The sequence below is a fragment of the Remersonia thermophila genome, chromosome 7 (assembly GCF_042764415.1).
Source record: "Remersonia thermophila strain ATCC 22073 chromosome 7, whole genome shotgun sequence".
In the NCBI taxonomy this organism is placed as follows: Eukaryota; Fungi; Ascomycota; class Sordariomycetes; order Sordariales; family Chaetomiaceae; genus Remersonia; species Remersonia thermophila.
In genome coordinates, this window is record NC_092223.1 from 90,424 (window position 1) to 105,373 (window position 14,950).

The window sequence follows — 14,950 nt, forward strand, 5'->3', positions numbered from 1 at the left end:
TTGAACTAAGCTCTCGTCTGTCTCTTCTTCATGATCTGGCTTCTCAAAAACGGGGCGTCAAGCCCTAACACCTTGCGCGTCCGAACATCCTTTACAAATACGACTCGATCCAGCGACTCCGAACCGTAGTGCAACCAATCCGCCAGTGTCCAAGAAACGCAGTCGTGCTCACTGATTCCCTTCCCAGGTAGGTCTGTCTGCGTGTCGAGCAATGTCTCGCGCCATAACCTCCAGTCCTCCTCCACGACTTCGCGGCCATCGGCCAACGTCACCTTCCTCTCAACGTCCGTGGGATACAGCCTGTACACGCCCGTGGCTTGCACCGAGGGCAACAAGGCCAGAAGCGTTCCCTGCCATAATTGGTCCACGCCGGCGAGGATATCCACCCCATTCCTCTCCAGAGCCTCCAGCGTCATCGAAGCTCCATCCATCCCAACCCGTGCGCTCACGTTCACCGCGCCTGTTTCAGGTGTGCTTGTCCCGCCGAACCAGCCCACATACTCCCTCTCTGCCGCCTCTACGGCTGCCTTATCCGCAGCAGGCACCAGGGTTGCCAGCGCCGCGTCAAACACCTCCGTCAACGCGTTCTGCCCTCCGGCTGTCAAAATCACCAATCCCAACCCATACTCGTCCAACAACGCCAGCCTTGCCCGGTACCCATATGCCACTCCGTCCTTGACATGCACCGTCACGCTGTGTCCTCTCCTTTGCGCCCGCGAGTTGTACGTGTCCGGGAACAGCACCTCGGGGGCGGGGCGGAAGATCTCCCACGGCCAGCCGAGGAAGCTGCTCCTTGAGCCGGCAAAAGAGCGTGGGAGGAGCCACTCGCGAATGCGCGCTGGGGGGGCAAGAGTGGGGTTGCGGGAGAGAATTGCGTGCGCAAAGGTCGACAAGTCGGCCAAGGAAGATACGAGGCCGCCTCCCGGTGCGTGGTCGCCGTAAGGCGAACCCCAGGAGCTGGGCCCGGGCGGGATAACGGCGAGGGTGTCGTCGCCTGGGCTGGGGTGGGTCGAGGGCATGCGAAGCGGGGTGGTTAGAAAGTCAGAAAGCAAAACGGTGTAATTGTCCCTGCCGGTGGCAGCTTGGAGAGCGTAGGAAAGGAGCGTGTAGGCGATGTTGGAATAGACGGGCCGAGCGTTAGCAGGGGCTAGAGATTGGGCAGCTAGCATCCCAGCGATGAACTGCTGGCGAGTGCATTCGGTGTTGAGCCCGATGACGCCGCATTCAGGGTAGGCAGAATTGTTGAGGGGCGGGAAGCCGAGGGCTTCAAACCAGGTGCGTAGATAATGGTACTCGGAAAAGCCATCTGCAGCCCGAAGTTAGATGACCATAGCTCCCTTCCACATTCAGATCCCTGTGGTCTAACACCCCTAGTGAATCTGGTTCTCAGGAAAGCGCAAGGAACGTACAGTTCGGCGGGATGCCAGCCAACTGGCCTCCCAATGCCCGCAAAGTGATGCTATTCCAGTCGATCAACGACTCATCGCTGTTCAGCTCGGGGAGGTATTTCGTGATCGGGTCATCGAGGTTGACACCGCTGCGAAGAGCGACCGCATTGGTAATGACCTTGGAGATGGATCCGATCATGTACTGCGAGTGTTTGTCCAGTGATCTAGTGCCATCGACGTTGGCAGGGGCGAGATGGTGATACTCCCATAAGGGGCCCGAGGGGTCCTCCTGCTCAAGGCCCACGACCGCGATGGACAACGACACGTTTTGAATATCCCAGCTCACGCGGATGTTGCCATTGAAGGCCGAATCCAGGGTTTTGGTAAGGTTGGCCAGAGCATAACGGAATACCTCGGACTGGTTGAGACCTCGCGGCCGGGGAAAGATGACCCCCTCAGGGCGGCACTCAATGCCGAGCACCACGGGGAGAAGAAATAATAACAGGTAACAAAATTCGTTCATGGCAGGTCTTTCTTGTTCAACCTTTGAGTGTGTGCGCTTCGGGCAATACTTTTCGACCGTTGGGCGCGACATCTCACAGGTAGCCTGCCTTCGGGGTATTTATCCGCCTACCGCCATAGCCGGTAGACGATGGCAATGGCGCGCTCAACAGCCTCACTTAGCATCTTTAGCACGGGGCAACCTTGAATGAGGGAAAAAGCACTGCCTCCGAGGAGCACCTGCAGCTCGTGACCCATAAGGAGCAAGCCACAACCGCCGAAACCGTATTTCGCGTCTAGGCATGATTGGCTGGAAGTGCCCGACCACACACGATAGAGCAGGTGTACAGGTGATTGAAGAGATGTTAACTCATCTGGACCCGAGGAGATCTTGGGATGTACTGTTTCATTCGGTCCCCTTCTTCAGAACTTTTCAGTTCCTCCAGGGGTTCCATCTGTTTAGCTTCTCCGACGGGATATTGGCTCCCACTCTTTGGGTGCTCACTAGCAATTGAGGACGGCCGTGGAGGTTACCAAACGTCCGGTGTATACTAGAATGCCATCCGTGACTTTCAACACGACGAGCAGAAATTGTGCTGAACCGGCGACATGTTCTGTGGAATAGCAGGTATAAGTTTTGTCATCTCGGATGGCTGACGTCACGCTGAGGTGCCTGAGCAGCTTGGAACTACTACCGCCTGCATACTTGGATAATATTCCAATGACATCATTCCCATTTCGGTCACCTGTCAACACCATTAAAGCGAGCTGAACCCAGCATCGTGTAAACAGTTTCCCCGGACGAGAGGCTACCGCTTCTAGCTTTCATACGCTAGTTACCATGTCTGACATCACCGAAGCTCTCAAAGACGCCATCAGCCCGTCGCGGCGTGACCAAGCCACCGTTGCAACCTACGATCCAAAAACACGCGGTCCTTATGCAGATCCAGCTCATGCTGGCGACGGACGGCCCAGAGTATCACCCCCTTCGACCAGCGAAGCCAACGACGCCCGGGGAGCGGAGCAGACGAATCTGAGTGAACCATTTGCTCCGGAACAGCGCAGGAGCTAGGAGGAGGAGGGCCCCAAGGGGTCTGAGGGACCGCTAGGCGGTGCAGTCAGTGCACACGGGGCAAGACGGGGTTATGCTTGGGTGCCTAGATGTAATTGGTTTAGGATGGCAAGGCAGGGGGATAACTGTATGGTTAGCATGACAGAGGTATGCCTGTTGACGGCAAGGGGTTTTGAAGCAGTGGCTTGATGATCACTGGGAGAGACAAGTGGTCTATAGTTAAACCATATGGGTTGTGTAGTTATGAGATACCGATTGATGACCCACGGCTGGGCAAAAAATCATTGCGTAGAGGTTCCTTCTGGGTTGGCTCAATGAGTTCATTCAGCAACCGAGCTGATTGATTATCAGGCTCGAGTACTGTGTATGAATTGGATGAGAGGACGAAGAGAAACGCTTGCCACCTGTTAGCAGCCGCCACTAACCTCCGCACATCCTCCGTCATGGTGTGATTTTGCTTCATGCGAACGTCCAGGCATCGGCTGTCCTCACGCCATGTTGACATCGCGGGGATCAATCCAGTGCACATACTCTAGACTCAGGCTTTCCAGAGCCATGGCTACAGCACCCACTAGCAGCGACGGCGCAAAGGCGTGGAAGAAGCGATCCGTTGTCTCATCGTTTCTGCTCCGTGGGTGTTGGACCGGAAACATCGACACGTCGCGCAAGCCTGAAGTCACCTTATTTGAGCGGAGCGACAAGGTATCGACGTACAGGTACGTCAAAGTCGGTTGCCCTTGCTCGCATCCGCGATCCATTTCAACCGCGATCCTGACATTAATTAATCAACTCTCCCAAGGAAACACCTCGCCCCCATCTCCGGCACCGTCGAAACCACCGACCCCTCTCCCCTCTCCGCAGCTCTTCGCGAAATCCGCGAAGAAACCACACTCGCCCCGCCCGAAATAACCCTCCTCAGACAAGGCAAGCCCTTTACCTTTCGCGACTCATCGATCTGCCGGGAATGGACTGTGCACCCTTTCCTCTTCGGCGTGCAGCCACCTCCCGCCTCATCCGGCGCGGAGCAGCCCCCGCAGCCGGCGGACTCCAAGATCCGCATTGACTGGGAGCACACACGCTTCGTGTGGGTGGATCCGACGCAGGCGGTTCACGACGCCGAGGCAGGGCGGATCCAGGCTGTTCCCCGGCTGGCGGATAGTTTGCGCAGAGTTTGGTTCGAGGCAGATCTGGGCGAGGCCGCGGGAGGTGTGCTCCGTGCCGGGCTGCACAAATTAGCGACCGACCATGAAAGCGGCGCCGCGGCCTTGTCGGAGGCTGCGCTCAAGACCCTGAGCGACGTTGTACGGTGCCTGAGTGAGCATGATCTCCACGATGCGGGGGATGAGAGGGAGGAGTGGAAGTGGTGGTGGGACAGGATCCGGATGGCAGCGTGGCATTTGTGGAAGAACGGAAGGGAGAGCATGGGCGCGGCGATACTTGGCAAAGTCTTGGTGGTTCTGGCACGGATGGAGAAGGCAGCTCGAGAGGCCGCGGAGGATTCTGTGCCCGCGGGTGCGAAGAGGAAGGACATCTGGAAAGACCTTGCGTTGCGGGCCATATCAACACCCTCAGATGAGGCGAGCGAACCATCCGCGTCCGTCCCCAGCGCCTTCTCGGACTACATCATCCAGAAGTTCCCCGAAAGAATCAAGTCTCGCGAGCCCATTGCCATCCTCACCCTCTCTGACAGCGGCACGGTGCGGTCTTGCCTGCGCCACGCCGTGGATGAGATCAAGATCGTCCTGGACCTGCGCGTCCTCGAATCCCGCCCGCTATACGAAGGCGTGTCCCTTGCTGCGACGCTCGCCAAGCATCTCAGCTCAACCGGGGATCCCAAGTTCCCTCACAAGGTGACGCTCTACACCGACGCGTCCGCGGCGCTCGCCTCGGTGAACGTGGATGTCGTGCTTCTCGGTGCGGATAGGATAGCCTCCTCGGGTGCTGTCAGCAACAAAACGGGGTCTCTACCTGCGGTGCTGGCAGCGAAACACATGGCTCCGCGGGCGCGGGTGGCGGTGGTGGGTGGGACGGAAAAGATCGCGCCGCCGGGCCGCCCTGAGGACCACGTCGTCGAAGACAACGGCGCGGAACAGGTAAGGCGGGCCTGGGGGGGTCTGCACAACAGCGACGGCGTGCGAGGAGGGGCAGAGGAGTTGCAGCGCGCTCTTTCGGCTCCCTCTGCCAATGCATCTGCCGTCAGGACGGAGATTCCCAATGTCTTCTTTGAGTGGGTGCCGCCGGAGTTGATTGACGCCTACGTGACAGAGGCGGGAGTCTGGACGCGGGAGCGCATCGCCGAACACTCGGTGAAACTTGGGGCTGAAGTGGCGCGTCTCCTTGGAAATTTATGAGTGCAGACACACCGAGCAGCCCGAAAAAAAAGAAGCAACAAAACCCGCATGCCCTTGATTCTCGTGAGAACAAACATGCCTGCGTGCCTACGCTCATCGTTATCACAAGGTCGTGGTATCTAACTCGTATCGTAACCAAACATCCGCAAACCGAGCTCCCGTTCCACCCCCGCCAGCCGCCCGACAACAGCAAAACTACGAAAGATAGGAATTGTAAAACTGCATTTCGTCGGCCCGCCACCACGAGGAGAGGGTCTGACGGAAAGCAGCCATTTTCTGGTACAACAAGCCGCGTTTGCCCTCGGGTCTTGGGGGTTCGGGTTCTCGCGTGGCGTCGGAGCTGTCTCGGCACTCGTCCATGGCGTCTGGCGAAGGCGTCTCCTCGGACAAGAGATCCTGCTTAATCTTTTGATCGTGGATTGGGTTGCGCAGCTGTTGGGCCAGATAGCGGAAATCTTGCAGCACGCGGGCGCAGTCCTTGGCATACTCGCTGCCCGTCTCGGCCTCCGATTCGAACACCTCCGAGGCCCACCCAACATCGTCGAGATCCTGTGTTCGAAGATTTACAAAGATGATTTGGTGCATGATGAGAACGATAGCGGCGTTGAAAATGTTGTGTAGATCCTGCAGCAGCAGCTTCTGCCGTGGACTCTGCAAGCGCATCAGGCGGCCCAGGCGCAAGTTGCGACGGGCCGCATCGCTGCAGGCGCGGATAGGCTCGATCTGAGGATGGCTCTCGATATCGAAGGTCTGGTTGGCACACACAATGCTCGCGACGGCTTTCCACACAGCCATGAGCATGGCAGGTCGGACGGCGAGGATCACCAGCTGTCAGTCCCGTTAGTATTTTGTGGGCCCTGGAGTTGAGCCGGCGGAACACACCTGGTTGTAGGCCATGTGTAACGCCCAGGCGGCACGATCTTGGCCGAAGAGGGCTGCACCGCTCAACATGTTGACCGGCTCTTGACCGTACGCCGCGGCAGTGAACAGATCGACGGGGATGAGGGTCAGAGGATCTTCGGGGAACTGGAGACACCGTGGCAAGGTGGAGCGCCAGCCCTCCAACATCTTCAACGCTCTTTCCACGCGGACAGTAGCGTTGGTCAAGAGATGCGGGAGGCCTGATTCTCGGTAGCTGCTGTACACAATGTAGTCCGAGATTCTGCATAGTTCTACATGGGCGCGCAACCCGTCGGGAGAAGGAAAGCCACTGAGGGCTGGTCAGCCACTACAGCTTGAGCAAGGCCGACCTCGGTGCACTTACGAGCACTCTCTGGGAAGCGGCAGCGTGATGGCGTCGCTTGGAGTGGTAGGCGGCCGGCCCATTACACAACCTAGCCACCTAGACAAAAAGACAGCTATCAGTAATGCCCGTGCCAACCTCAGCAAGACGAAGAACCTACCGATCAATGACATAGACCGTCCAGAAGGTCCGAACGTCGAGCTCGTTGCCCGAGCCGCCTTTATGCAGGCCATTCATGACGCTGATGCTCATGGCGTTGCTGATAGCCATGTATGCAGCGTCTCTGCGGTTATTCTCAATTAAATAGAGGGCCATGAGGGCTAGGACGGCGATATCCTGTGTGGTGTAGGTGGTGCGGTCGAGCGGGTTGCCCACCAGAGCTCGGGCCCGAGCGAAGTGTTCCTCGCCCAGCCGTCCGTCAACGGCAGAGCCTGGTTCCCGAACATTGAGCATGTGAGCAATAGCAAAAGCGGTGTGATACAAGGCCAGAGGCCGGTGGTGGGGGCCGGGGCATGGGGTAGCAGGGATCGCAGCGATGGAGCGGATGTTCTGCAAACTCTCGAACGGCCAGAACATAATGCCACCGCTGGTAAAGGTGCCGTTTCCATCCTGGATAAAGTAGCGAGCTTGCGTCAGGGCCGAGGTGATGACGGCATCGGGCGGTAGCGACAACGGGTCAACGACAGGAGGCAGCACCATGGGGCGAGAATCGTGAGTTTGGTACCGGCCGACGGAGCCCAGGAAAGCAGCCGCCTCTCGCGGACCGTCATCCAGCACTCTGGCTAGCGGCGTGGCCGTCACGATGAGCTCCTTCAGCGTGTCGAGAAAGGTAGCGCCCGAGGTCTCGCCGAGGTAACGAGACGTGCCGGCAGGATCGGACAGCATGCGGCCGTCAATGCCGCTGGGTTGGATGGGATGGAGGCTGTCGCCGTTCAGAGCCGGGCCGTCGCCGGCCGAGGTTGCCGCGGGCGAGGCGGCTTGCTGGGCCGTTTCTGGACGGACAGACTCCCTGGCGGCGAGCTGGCGCTCCAACGAGGCGCACCGACGCTGCAGCGACTCTAGCTGGGCGCGCGGAATGGTCACACGCTCAACAGGCTCCGGATAAAGACACTCTCGCTGCGATGTGGTGCACTGGCGACATGGGCGGTCGCCGGTGCACTTAATGCGGCGCACATTGCAGCTATTGCATCTGCGGAGGGGGTCAGCGGCCTGAAACGGGATCGGATGACGAGCTTCACATCCGAACGACGCCCAACAAGCAAGCTACTCACGCCGTGGCTACACGCTTGCGCTCGTCAGGGGCAACTTTTTTCCGCCTAGGATTGACAGGCAGGCGTTGCAAGGGCGACGGCACCGAACCCGAGGCCGCTGACATGTCGAGGTTCGAGGACGTCGACGGCCTCGGCATGGTCGCGCATCGAGCGGGGGTAGTGGTGGTGGCAGGCGGCCGCGAAGGGAAAACGAGAAAAGCGGAAACTACAATACAAAAGGGAAAATGAGGTGGAGGGGGAGAGGAGGGGAGGGGGTTAAACAGGAATCGAGGAGAAAAGGGGAGAAAAGGGAAAAGCGGAGGACGGCGGCAGTTGGAGATGGACTGACGCGGTTGGTTGGGGTTGAAGTCTTGAATTTCGGTGTCTGTACCCGCGGGTGGAGGAACCTTGGAAGGGACGGGGCGAGGATTCGGAGCAGCCTTTGGGCGGCGAGCGGAGAAGGGGGGGTTCGAGGGTTAGGCAATGGGTCCTAGTGGGTCCTCGTGGCCTGCGGCATGTGGGAATCGCAGCTGCCGGGTCGCTCATCCACCGTCCAGTCCACTAAGGCGTGCGTGTGCTTTTTTTCTTTGTCTTCTCCTGTGCTGCCGCTCCCTCGACTGGGCGGGTTTCCCACCGGATTCTCCACCGCGACCCCCAGCGGCCGGGGGCTGCGCGGCGTCGGTGATTGGAGGAACGCGACCCGGCCCCGGAGCCAAGGTTGTTATCAGCGCACGATAACCAGGGGCTGCGCGGACCTACCGGAAAGCGACCCGCGGGCTTGGTGGGCGGTGGTCACCTACACCGTACACTGCCCGGGGAACTAGCAAGGCGGGAGGGAGGGCTGTCAGGAGATGGCCCCGGGGATCACAGATGGAGGCCAAGGAAAGGCACCAGACGAAACGAGCCCCCAGAGATGGAAATCTTAACTCAAACCAGCGACAAGTCGCATCTTTCCATCTCCCTGATCATTTCACGTCAGACGAGCCCCGACCCTCCACCAGAAATCCGGGGGGCCAATCAGAGCCCCAGGTCACAGAGGTGGGTCGGCTTCGCGGCAGGCAAAAAGCCTCTGAACCTGGTAATCTTGGTACTACATGTACCTTATGTATCTGTGCCGCCATGTAGGACGCCGATTTGGGATCATTGGGGCCATTCCAACCACAGTCGGCCGTCCGCAAGCACCTGAGTGGGAGATATTCATTTCTTGCGCAACCATCCGATATGCCCTCCTCCCCCTTCCCCCCCCAACAACGCAAATATCCCGTCGAAACAACTTAGTGGCGGTTACGGCGGCGGATCCCCAACCCGGGCAATTCTTGGTTTTCTCCAATCAAGTGCAGCCCATCTCGCGAATCGGCACTGTCCTGCAGCCCTGTTCGACCCCCCCCCCCCCCCCCCCCCACCGCTCGGGTACCGTAGTCAGATGCGAGAACCGGACTGCGCTCCGGACAGTGGACGGCATCGTCTCAGTCTCGAGGTCTAGACTCGAAAGACATGGATTCCCGGTTTCTGCTTCCCGCTGTGGCGGGCCTGTCGCGCCAAGAGGCCTGCCAACACCGCGACCAAGGGACTCGGGAGCAAATGACCGGCGACCGGCACCCTTCCCGGTTGAGCAAGCCGTCCCATCGGGTTGCCGACTTTTGCATGCTCCACCTCCTCACCCTGTTCATCACCTCACAGCGCCGGATGCATCAAATCTTGCCGCTGGGGTCCGGCGATTGACAGCGTATGTACATACTCGGCACTGAACTGCACGATGCACTTTCCAGGGAGGTAGTACAGACTGGGCTTTCATGCGCTGCTTCCCAACACTGGCCAGAAGGGCGCATGGAGTGACGCCAACTCTCACCGGTGGGCCGGGATGCCGTTCGCGGCGCTCGGAGACTCAATAGGTGACGTGAGGGATGGGCACGCAGCATGTGGCTGTGGCGCTGAGTGTCTTGGATTGATGTGCAATTTACGGTTTGGGGGACCGCGGGGCGGCCGCTGCAGTTGGCTGGCGGACCAGCCATGATGTCATGATCCCTGGGAACCCTCCCATTCTGCTGCGGTAGGTATGTGCCCACCGCAGAAGCGCACACCCCCCCGCCCCCCTCTCTCCTCCTCCCCCCCCCCCCCCCCCCCCCCCCCCAAGTGCAGCGTGCAGGAGGAGGTCGGAGGACGGGAATGGCGACGGGAGTCTCGGGCTGCAGGATGCTGGGCCAGATACCACCTACCTGCACAGGACATTTCAGTAGGCCCAACTAGGAAGTACGCAGTGATACCGGCTTGGGTATCTCTTCAAGTCTCCTGTCAAATGTCGGACTCATTCCCCGGTCCCGCCGCTCCTTCTGACCGGAGCTCGTCGCTCTCTGCACGCACCCAAGGCCCCGACGATCGTATAGGACGGCTTGAAGTGAGACGGCCTGGTCGCTTCACCTGGAACATTTCCAATCGCCCCGTCCAGCGGTACAAGTCAACACCCAATGAATTGGGGCTCGCTGCGACCCGGTCCAATCCATCGGTTGACGATTCCCCATTGTGTAGGGAAAAAAAACGCCTCCGTTCTCCGCCTTGATCCCCATCGAGTGGCGTCCAAAGAAGCACAAGGGATGTGGCTGTTCCCAGACTTCGCGTTCATGCATGCGTCCATGGCCCCTACATACTTGACTAAATGGTGGGACCTGAGCACCGACACAACAGCTGCAGTTGGCTTGGCCAGCGGGGAGCATGGTTTGGTGCAGACACATGCGATTACGCAGTATAGTATTGCGTACGTGTGCAAAAGAGTTGGGGCCCTTCATAATCGGAGCCTTGAAATATCTCATTTTTGAAAATCGATCGCCCCGACTTTTGTTGAGCCAATGAACCAAGAGTTGATCTCATGCAGATGGCGTCTTCCTGGAGGTAACATTATTACTGCAGCTAAAACGTTCAATTGGGGCACGGGCTACCTGTATGCACTAGGTGTGGCGAACCACCTCTTGGCGTGGCTGTGCTGTGGCAACAGGGCTCGCAGCTGGTGCCTGCCAAGACGCTAGACCCACATGTGCCTCATCACTCTATGTACGAGGCAGGGCAATGCTGCAATGCGCTGTGCTTGTCACAGTGGGATTCGTTCCCAGGCAAATGGAGTTGGGGCCCCCAACAAGTCGTCAAACCCAAAACAGGGTCCCAAGGCAAACGCCGCGCCAGTCTCCGGCAAAATGGTGCGAAATCACGACCGGGAGCTTTCCCTTTTTCTCGTGAAACGGCTCGGTTGAATCCGTTACCCCCGTTACCGCCCTCACTTTTCATTCACCTCCAGTGTATCGCTCTCCCTTTTTCTTCTTTTGTTGTTTTTTTGCTGTGTGTTTTCGGACCGAGGGCTGGTTCGGGGTTTTTTTCTCTGGTCGCCCCTGGTTTCCATTCCCCGGTGACACCGCCTTTACTCCTGGCGTCCCTACCTCCCTCCGGTCACCCACCTGCACGACAGGCAGTCAATCACGCAGCCTTCGCGGCCACGCTCCACCCCCTCGGTCTCATGGCGGCCGCGGCGCTTTTCTCGCAGTCATGTAGGCGTATAAGTCTCCTGCTGCTGATCATTTCTCTCACCCTGGCCATCGCCGCGGGGCTGTACCACGGCTTCTTTTCTAGGCCCACACGGTAGTTCCCGACCGTACCCCATGGCTCACCATCGCCGGCTAACCCCACCCTTTCTAGGCCCAAGGTTATCATCTATGGACCTTCGGAGCTCTCAGACCCTGCCAAACAACACTCGGAGACATGTCCTCTTCCCGCCCTGGACAACCTGTCCAACATCATCCGGACCCTTTGGGCACCGCTGGTCCTCCCTATCACAGCTCCTGAGTTCGTCACGGCGGGTGGCAAGGTCAAGAAGCTCCCACCCCCGGAGAAGCTGGTTCAACGGGAACCCCTGGGCAACCGACTTCTCATCCTCGATCTCGACAATCGAGACTTCAGCGATGATGGCGGCATTTTTGCCAAGGACCTTCCATCCTGGGACCGGCTGAGCATGCAGTCGGCTGGGTTTCTCAGCCACTACCTCTATGCCAGCATCCACGGCTACTCGTACAAGTTCCTCCGCGTGCCCAAGTACAAGGATCGCGCGCCTCATTGGTCCAAGGTCATTTTCACCAAGGAGATGCTCAAAGAGTTCGACATGGTCATCACGCTCGACTACGATGTCATGTTCCCGAACCCCCATGTCCCGATCGAGTGGCTGCTCAACTACTGGCAGATCGGACCCGACACCTTGGTCGCCATGGCCCAAGATCCCAACCGGCAGCCCAACTACGACGTACGCGGCAACGTCAACGTCAACACGGGCTTCATCATCTCCCGCGCAGGCAACTTGACACAGCGCCTCTTCCAGGACTGGGCCGAGTGCCCGTCCGAGAAGCGGTACAAGGGATGTGCCAAGTGGAAGAACGAACTCTTCCACGAGCAGTCGGGCTTCAGCTCCTTTGTGCGCTACGACTTTCTGGACGGCTTCAGCGTCGACACCCACCCAAACTACATCAAAACGCTCCCTTGCGACGAGGCGAACGGCACCCCCCTGGTGGCCGACTGGGGATGCTCGGGCCAGCTTGTCCGCCACTACTGGGGCCATAAGAAGCTGACCAACGAGGTCTTTGCTTCTAATGTCATGAGCGCCTTTGCGCCGCTCATCGTGCAGAACGCCTACAAGAAGCCAGGAATTGTCGTCGATTTTCGGAACAAAGTGTTGGACGGAGCACAGGTTCTTGATCACGTGTGATTCGGGGATAGGGGACATGTTGGTTTCATCTGAAATGCGGGCCTCGGTTTGTTTCTGGGTTGGGATTTTGCTTTGCGTAATGTCGCAGGAGGCAGGGGCAAGTGAACCGGAGTTGAGAAAATATCCACTTGGGATGGCCGGATGGGAACTGCTAGATCTGTGTATATACTGGCTGTCAAGACTCATGACCTAATTCTGACCATACTGAATGATGAATCATTCTCAGGACTTGGGGCACGTTCTATGTTCAAAATCAATCAGCCATGTCGTCCACGTTTCGATTTGGGTCAACGATCCAAAACTCGTAAAGCACGGCGCGCACGAAACCGCAGAAATTGCAGTCCAAGCCCGTTTCTCTGTGCGCCTGAGCTTATTTCAACCCCGGCAGGTCTCCTCGCGAATGGCCACAACCCCAGCGCATTACAAAACGTCAGGGTGGTGATTTTCCTGCATTTCGCACCCATCTCCGTTCGGTTGCGCTTTGGTGGTGTTGACATTTGATTTGGGCTCGCCGTTTCGTCGGGAGAATCCAGGCTCGCGGAACCCAAACAAAAAACACCGGCCATCCGAGTCAACGTCACAGCCCCCACATCCGAACCCCTCGGACGAGTTCAAATCCCAACATGATCCCCAACATGATCCCGTCTGGATAGCTTCACGTCTAACTGCACAGTGCCGTTCATGCCCGAGTCAAGCATACGACGCTCTGTTCCCTTTCTACACGTACATGAAGCTATGGCCCAATTTCTCGCCACCATCCCGCTCCCTGCCGAGGTGCTGCACCTCATCATGCGCGAGTTGGACCCCATCGCCCTCATCGCGCTCTCACAGACTTCCCGTGAGTGGCGCGCCTTGATCCGACCGAATCGGCACGACTTTGAGCAGCGATTGCTTGCGCTGGAGCTCCATCCCCACCACGGCGGCCTCGTACCCTACTGGGACGACCACAAACAACGCCTGGCCCCGTCCTGGGACAGCCCAGAATGGAAAACGGCCAAGTACGCCTGCTGCGGCTGCATGAAGCTGCGCACACACATGATGTTCGACAACCACGCCATCTTGCGACGACGCTGGCGCAAGCCTTACGCAGGTTGCGTCGAGTTCGACAAGGCCCTGCGCACCGACTGGGAGCCCTTCGAGCCGGCGCTGCGCTGGCAGCACATTCAAGAGCGCGCCCAGAAAGAACGTCAGGACCGCCAAGCATGGGCCGCCGTCGCCGCTTGGCGCGAAGAATATCGCTTGGCCAACCCACCCGAGCACAACTTCATCGCGGTTGATTTGCCGCCGACCGACCAGGAGAAGGAGGCCCTGCGCCACCTCGTCGGCGCCAACCGCCAGCGCCGGAGATGTGTTGAGTGCCAGCGCAAGGCGGGGAGGTGGAAGCACCAGGACGCTTCGTCCGCGGACGGCAAGGTCAAGCCCATCGTAGCCAAGAGCCGGAGTAAAACGTTCAAGGTGGTCTGGGAGCGATGGGTGCCCGGGCTGTTTGACGAGCATCCCGGCGTATTCCCGCTGTACTGGCGCAGTCTCAACAACTACCGCAACGGCATCTATGCGAGCTTGTACGTGGCGTGGTGTCCGAGGTGTGAAACTTGGAAAGAGTATGCTGCGTTCCGCGACTGGCATCCGTACAACAACGGAGAGGGGCTTACGGGAGAGAGACGCGAGTTTGCCTGCGTGCAATGCGCTCTCGAGGAGCAGGCAGAACCGCGACGGGTTGTCGAGGAGCTCTGCGACCAGCTACGCCATCTTCTCGACTTGGAGGGTGCGGAACACCGGCTCGGGTTTGGCTGGCGGTTTATCTCTCAAGATCTTCAGGCACATCCCCGAGACCGAGGTATCCGTGCCGAGGTCCTGGAGGGTGTCCGGTTCAGAGCGGATTCGGCGAGCCAGAGCCCGGTGATAAACGAGTCAACCCTACCGGATCTGCGCCGCCGCGTCGTGCGCTATCGGCAGTATATGTACAACGAAGCGGACAAGGAGACGAGAGATAGGCAGGTTATGAGCTGGTTCAAGATGTGGTTGGACGAGTATGAGCTGCTTGAGGACGCGTACTTTCTGGTGAAGAGGCTCCACGACAAGCTCCGAACGGGTCATCTGAACTTCATCCTGGACTATCTCAAGACACAGGATCCGTATCGCCTGCAAAGCGGAGTGTGGTGGTAATAGCAGGAGGTTTGTCAGAAGTCAACAAAGAACAAACTCACGTTTGGACCATGCTGCCTTTTGCTACATTGTCAACCAACGTGCGTTTTGTCTTCGTAACCATCTGAAAGATCTTGTGTGACAGGATCTATAGGGACTTATACCCTGGTCCTGAACCCCAGCAGGCATTCTGCCTGCTCAGACCGCCATTCTGGGCATCCATCGTATATATAAGGAGCCTCCAGGAGAGGCATATTAAATA

At 58.5% G+C, this 14,950-nt stretch overlaps 5 protein-coding genes across 5 annotated transcripts; 3 read left to right on the forward strand and 2 right to left on the reverse strand.

Moving 5' to 3' along the window:
* Positions 1-5: 5 nt before the first annotated feature.
* VTJ83DRAFT_7014 (uncharacterized protein) lies at positions 6-1,911 on the reverse strand (the record flags this gene model as incomplete). Its single annotated transcript, XM_071013790.1, has 2 exons — positions 6-1,306; positions 1,410-1,911. The coding sequence occupies 2 exons, from the start codon at positions 1,909-1,911 to the stop codon at positions 6-8; spliced, it is 1,803 nt and encodes a 600-aa protein (XP_070863231.1).
* A 1,605-nt stretch (positions 1,912-3,516) lies between these two features.
* Positions 3,517-5,312, forward strand: VTJ83DRAFT_7015 (uncharacterized protein; the record flags this gene model as incomplete). The annotated part of the gene is made up of 2 exons (XM_071013791.1): positions 3,517-3,677; positions 3,761-5,312. 2 exons carry the CDS (start codon positions 3,517-3,519, stop codon positions 5,310-5,312), a joined length of 1,713 nt encoding a protein of 570 aa, XP_070863232.1.
* Positions 5,313-5,507: 195 nt separating this feature from the next.
* VTJ83DRAFT_7016 (uncharacterized protein) lies at positions 5,508-7,963 on the reverse strand (the record flags this gene model as incomplete). The annotated part of the gene is made up of 5 exons (XM_071013792.1): positions 5,508-6,140; positions 6,195-6,522; positions 6,577-6,654; positions 6,716-7,744; positions 7,827-7,963. The coding sequence occupies 5 exons, from the start codon at positions 7,961-7,963 to the stop codon at positions 5,508-5,510; spliced, it is 2,205 nt and encodes a 734-aa protein (XP_070863233.1).
* Positions 7,964-11,307: 3,344 nt separating this feature from the next.
* On the forward strand, positions 11,308-12,543 carry VTJ83DRAFT_7017 (uncharacterized protein; the record flags this gene model as incomplete). Its single annotated transcript, XM_071013793.1, has 2 exons — positions 11,308-11,429; positions 11,487-12,543. The coding sequence occupies 2 exons, from the start codon at positions 11,308-11,310 to the stop codon at positions 12,541-12,543; spliced, it is 1,179 nt and encodes a 392-aa protein (XP_070863234.1).
* Positions 12,544-13,278: 735 nt separating this feature from the next.
* Positions 13,279-14,709, forward strand: VTJ83DRAFT_7018 (uncharacterized protein; the record flags this gene model as incomplete). The annotated part of the gene is made up of 1 exon (XM_071013794.1): positions 13,279-14,709. One exon carries the CDS (start codon positions 13,279-13,281, stop codon positions 14,707-14,709), a length of 1,431 nt encoding a protein of 476 aa, XP_070863235.1.
* Between the last annotated feature and the right edge of the window lie 241 nt (positions 14,710-14,950).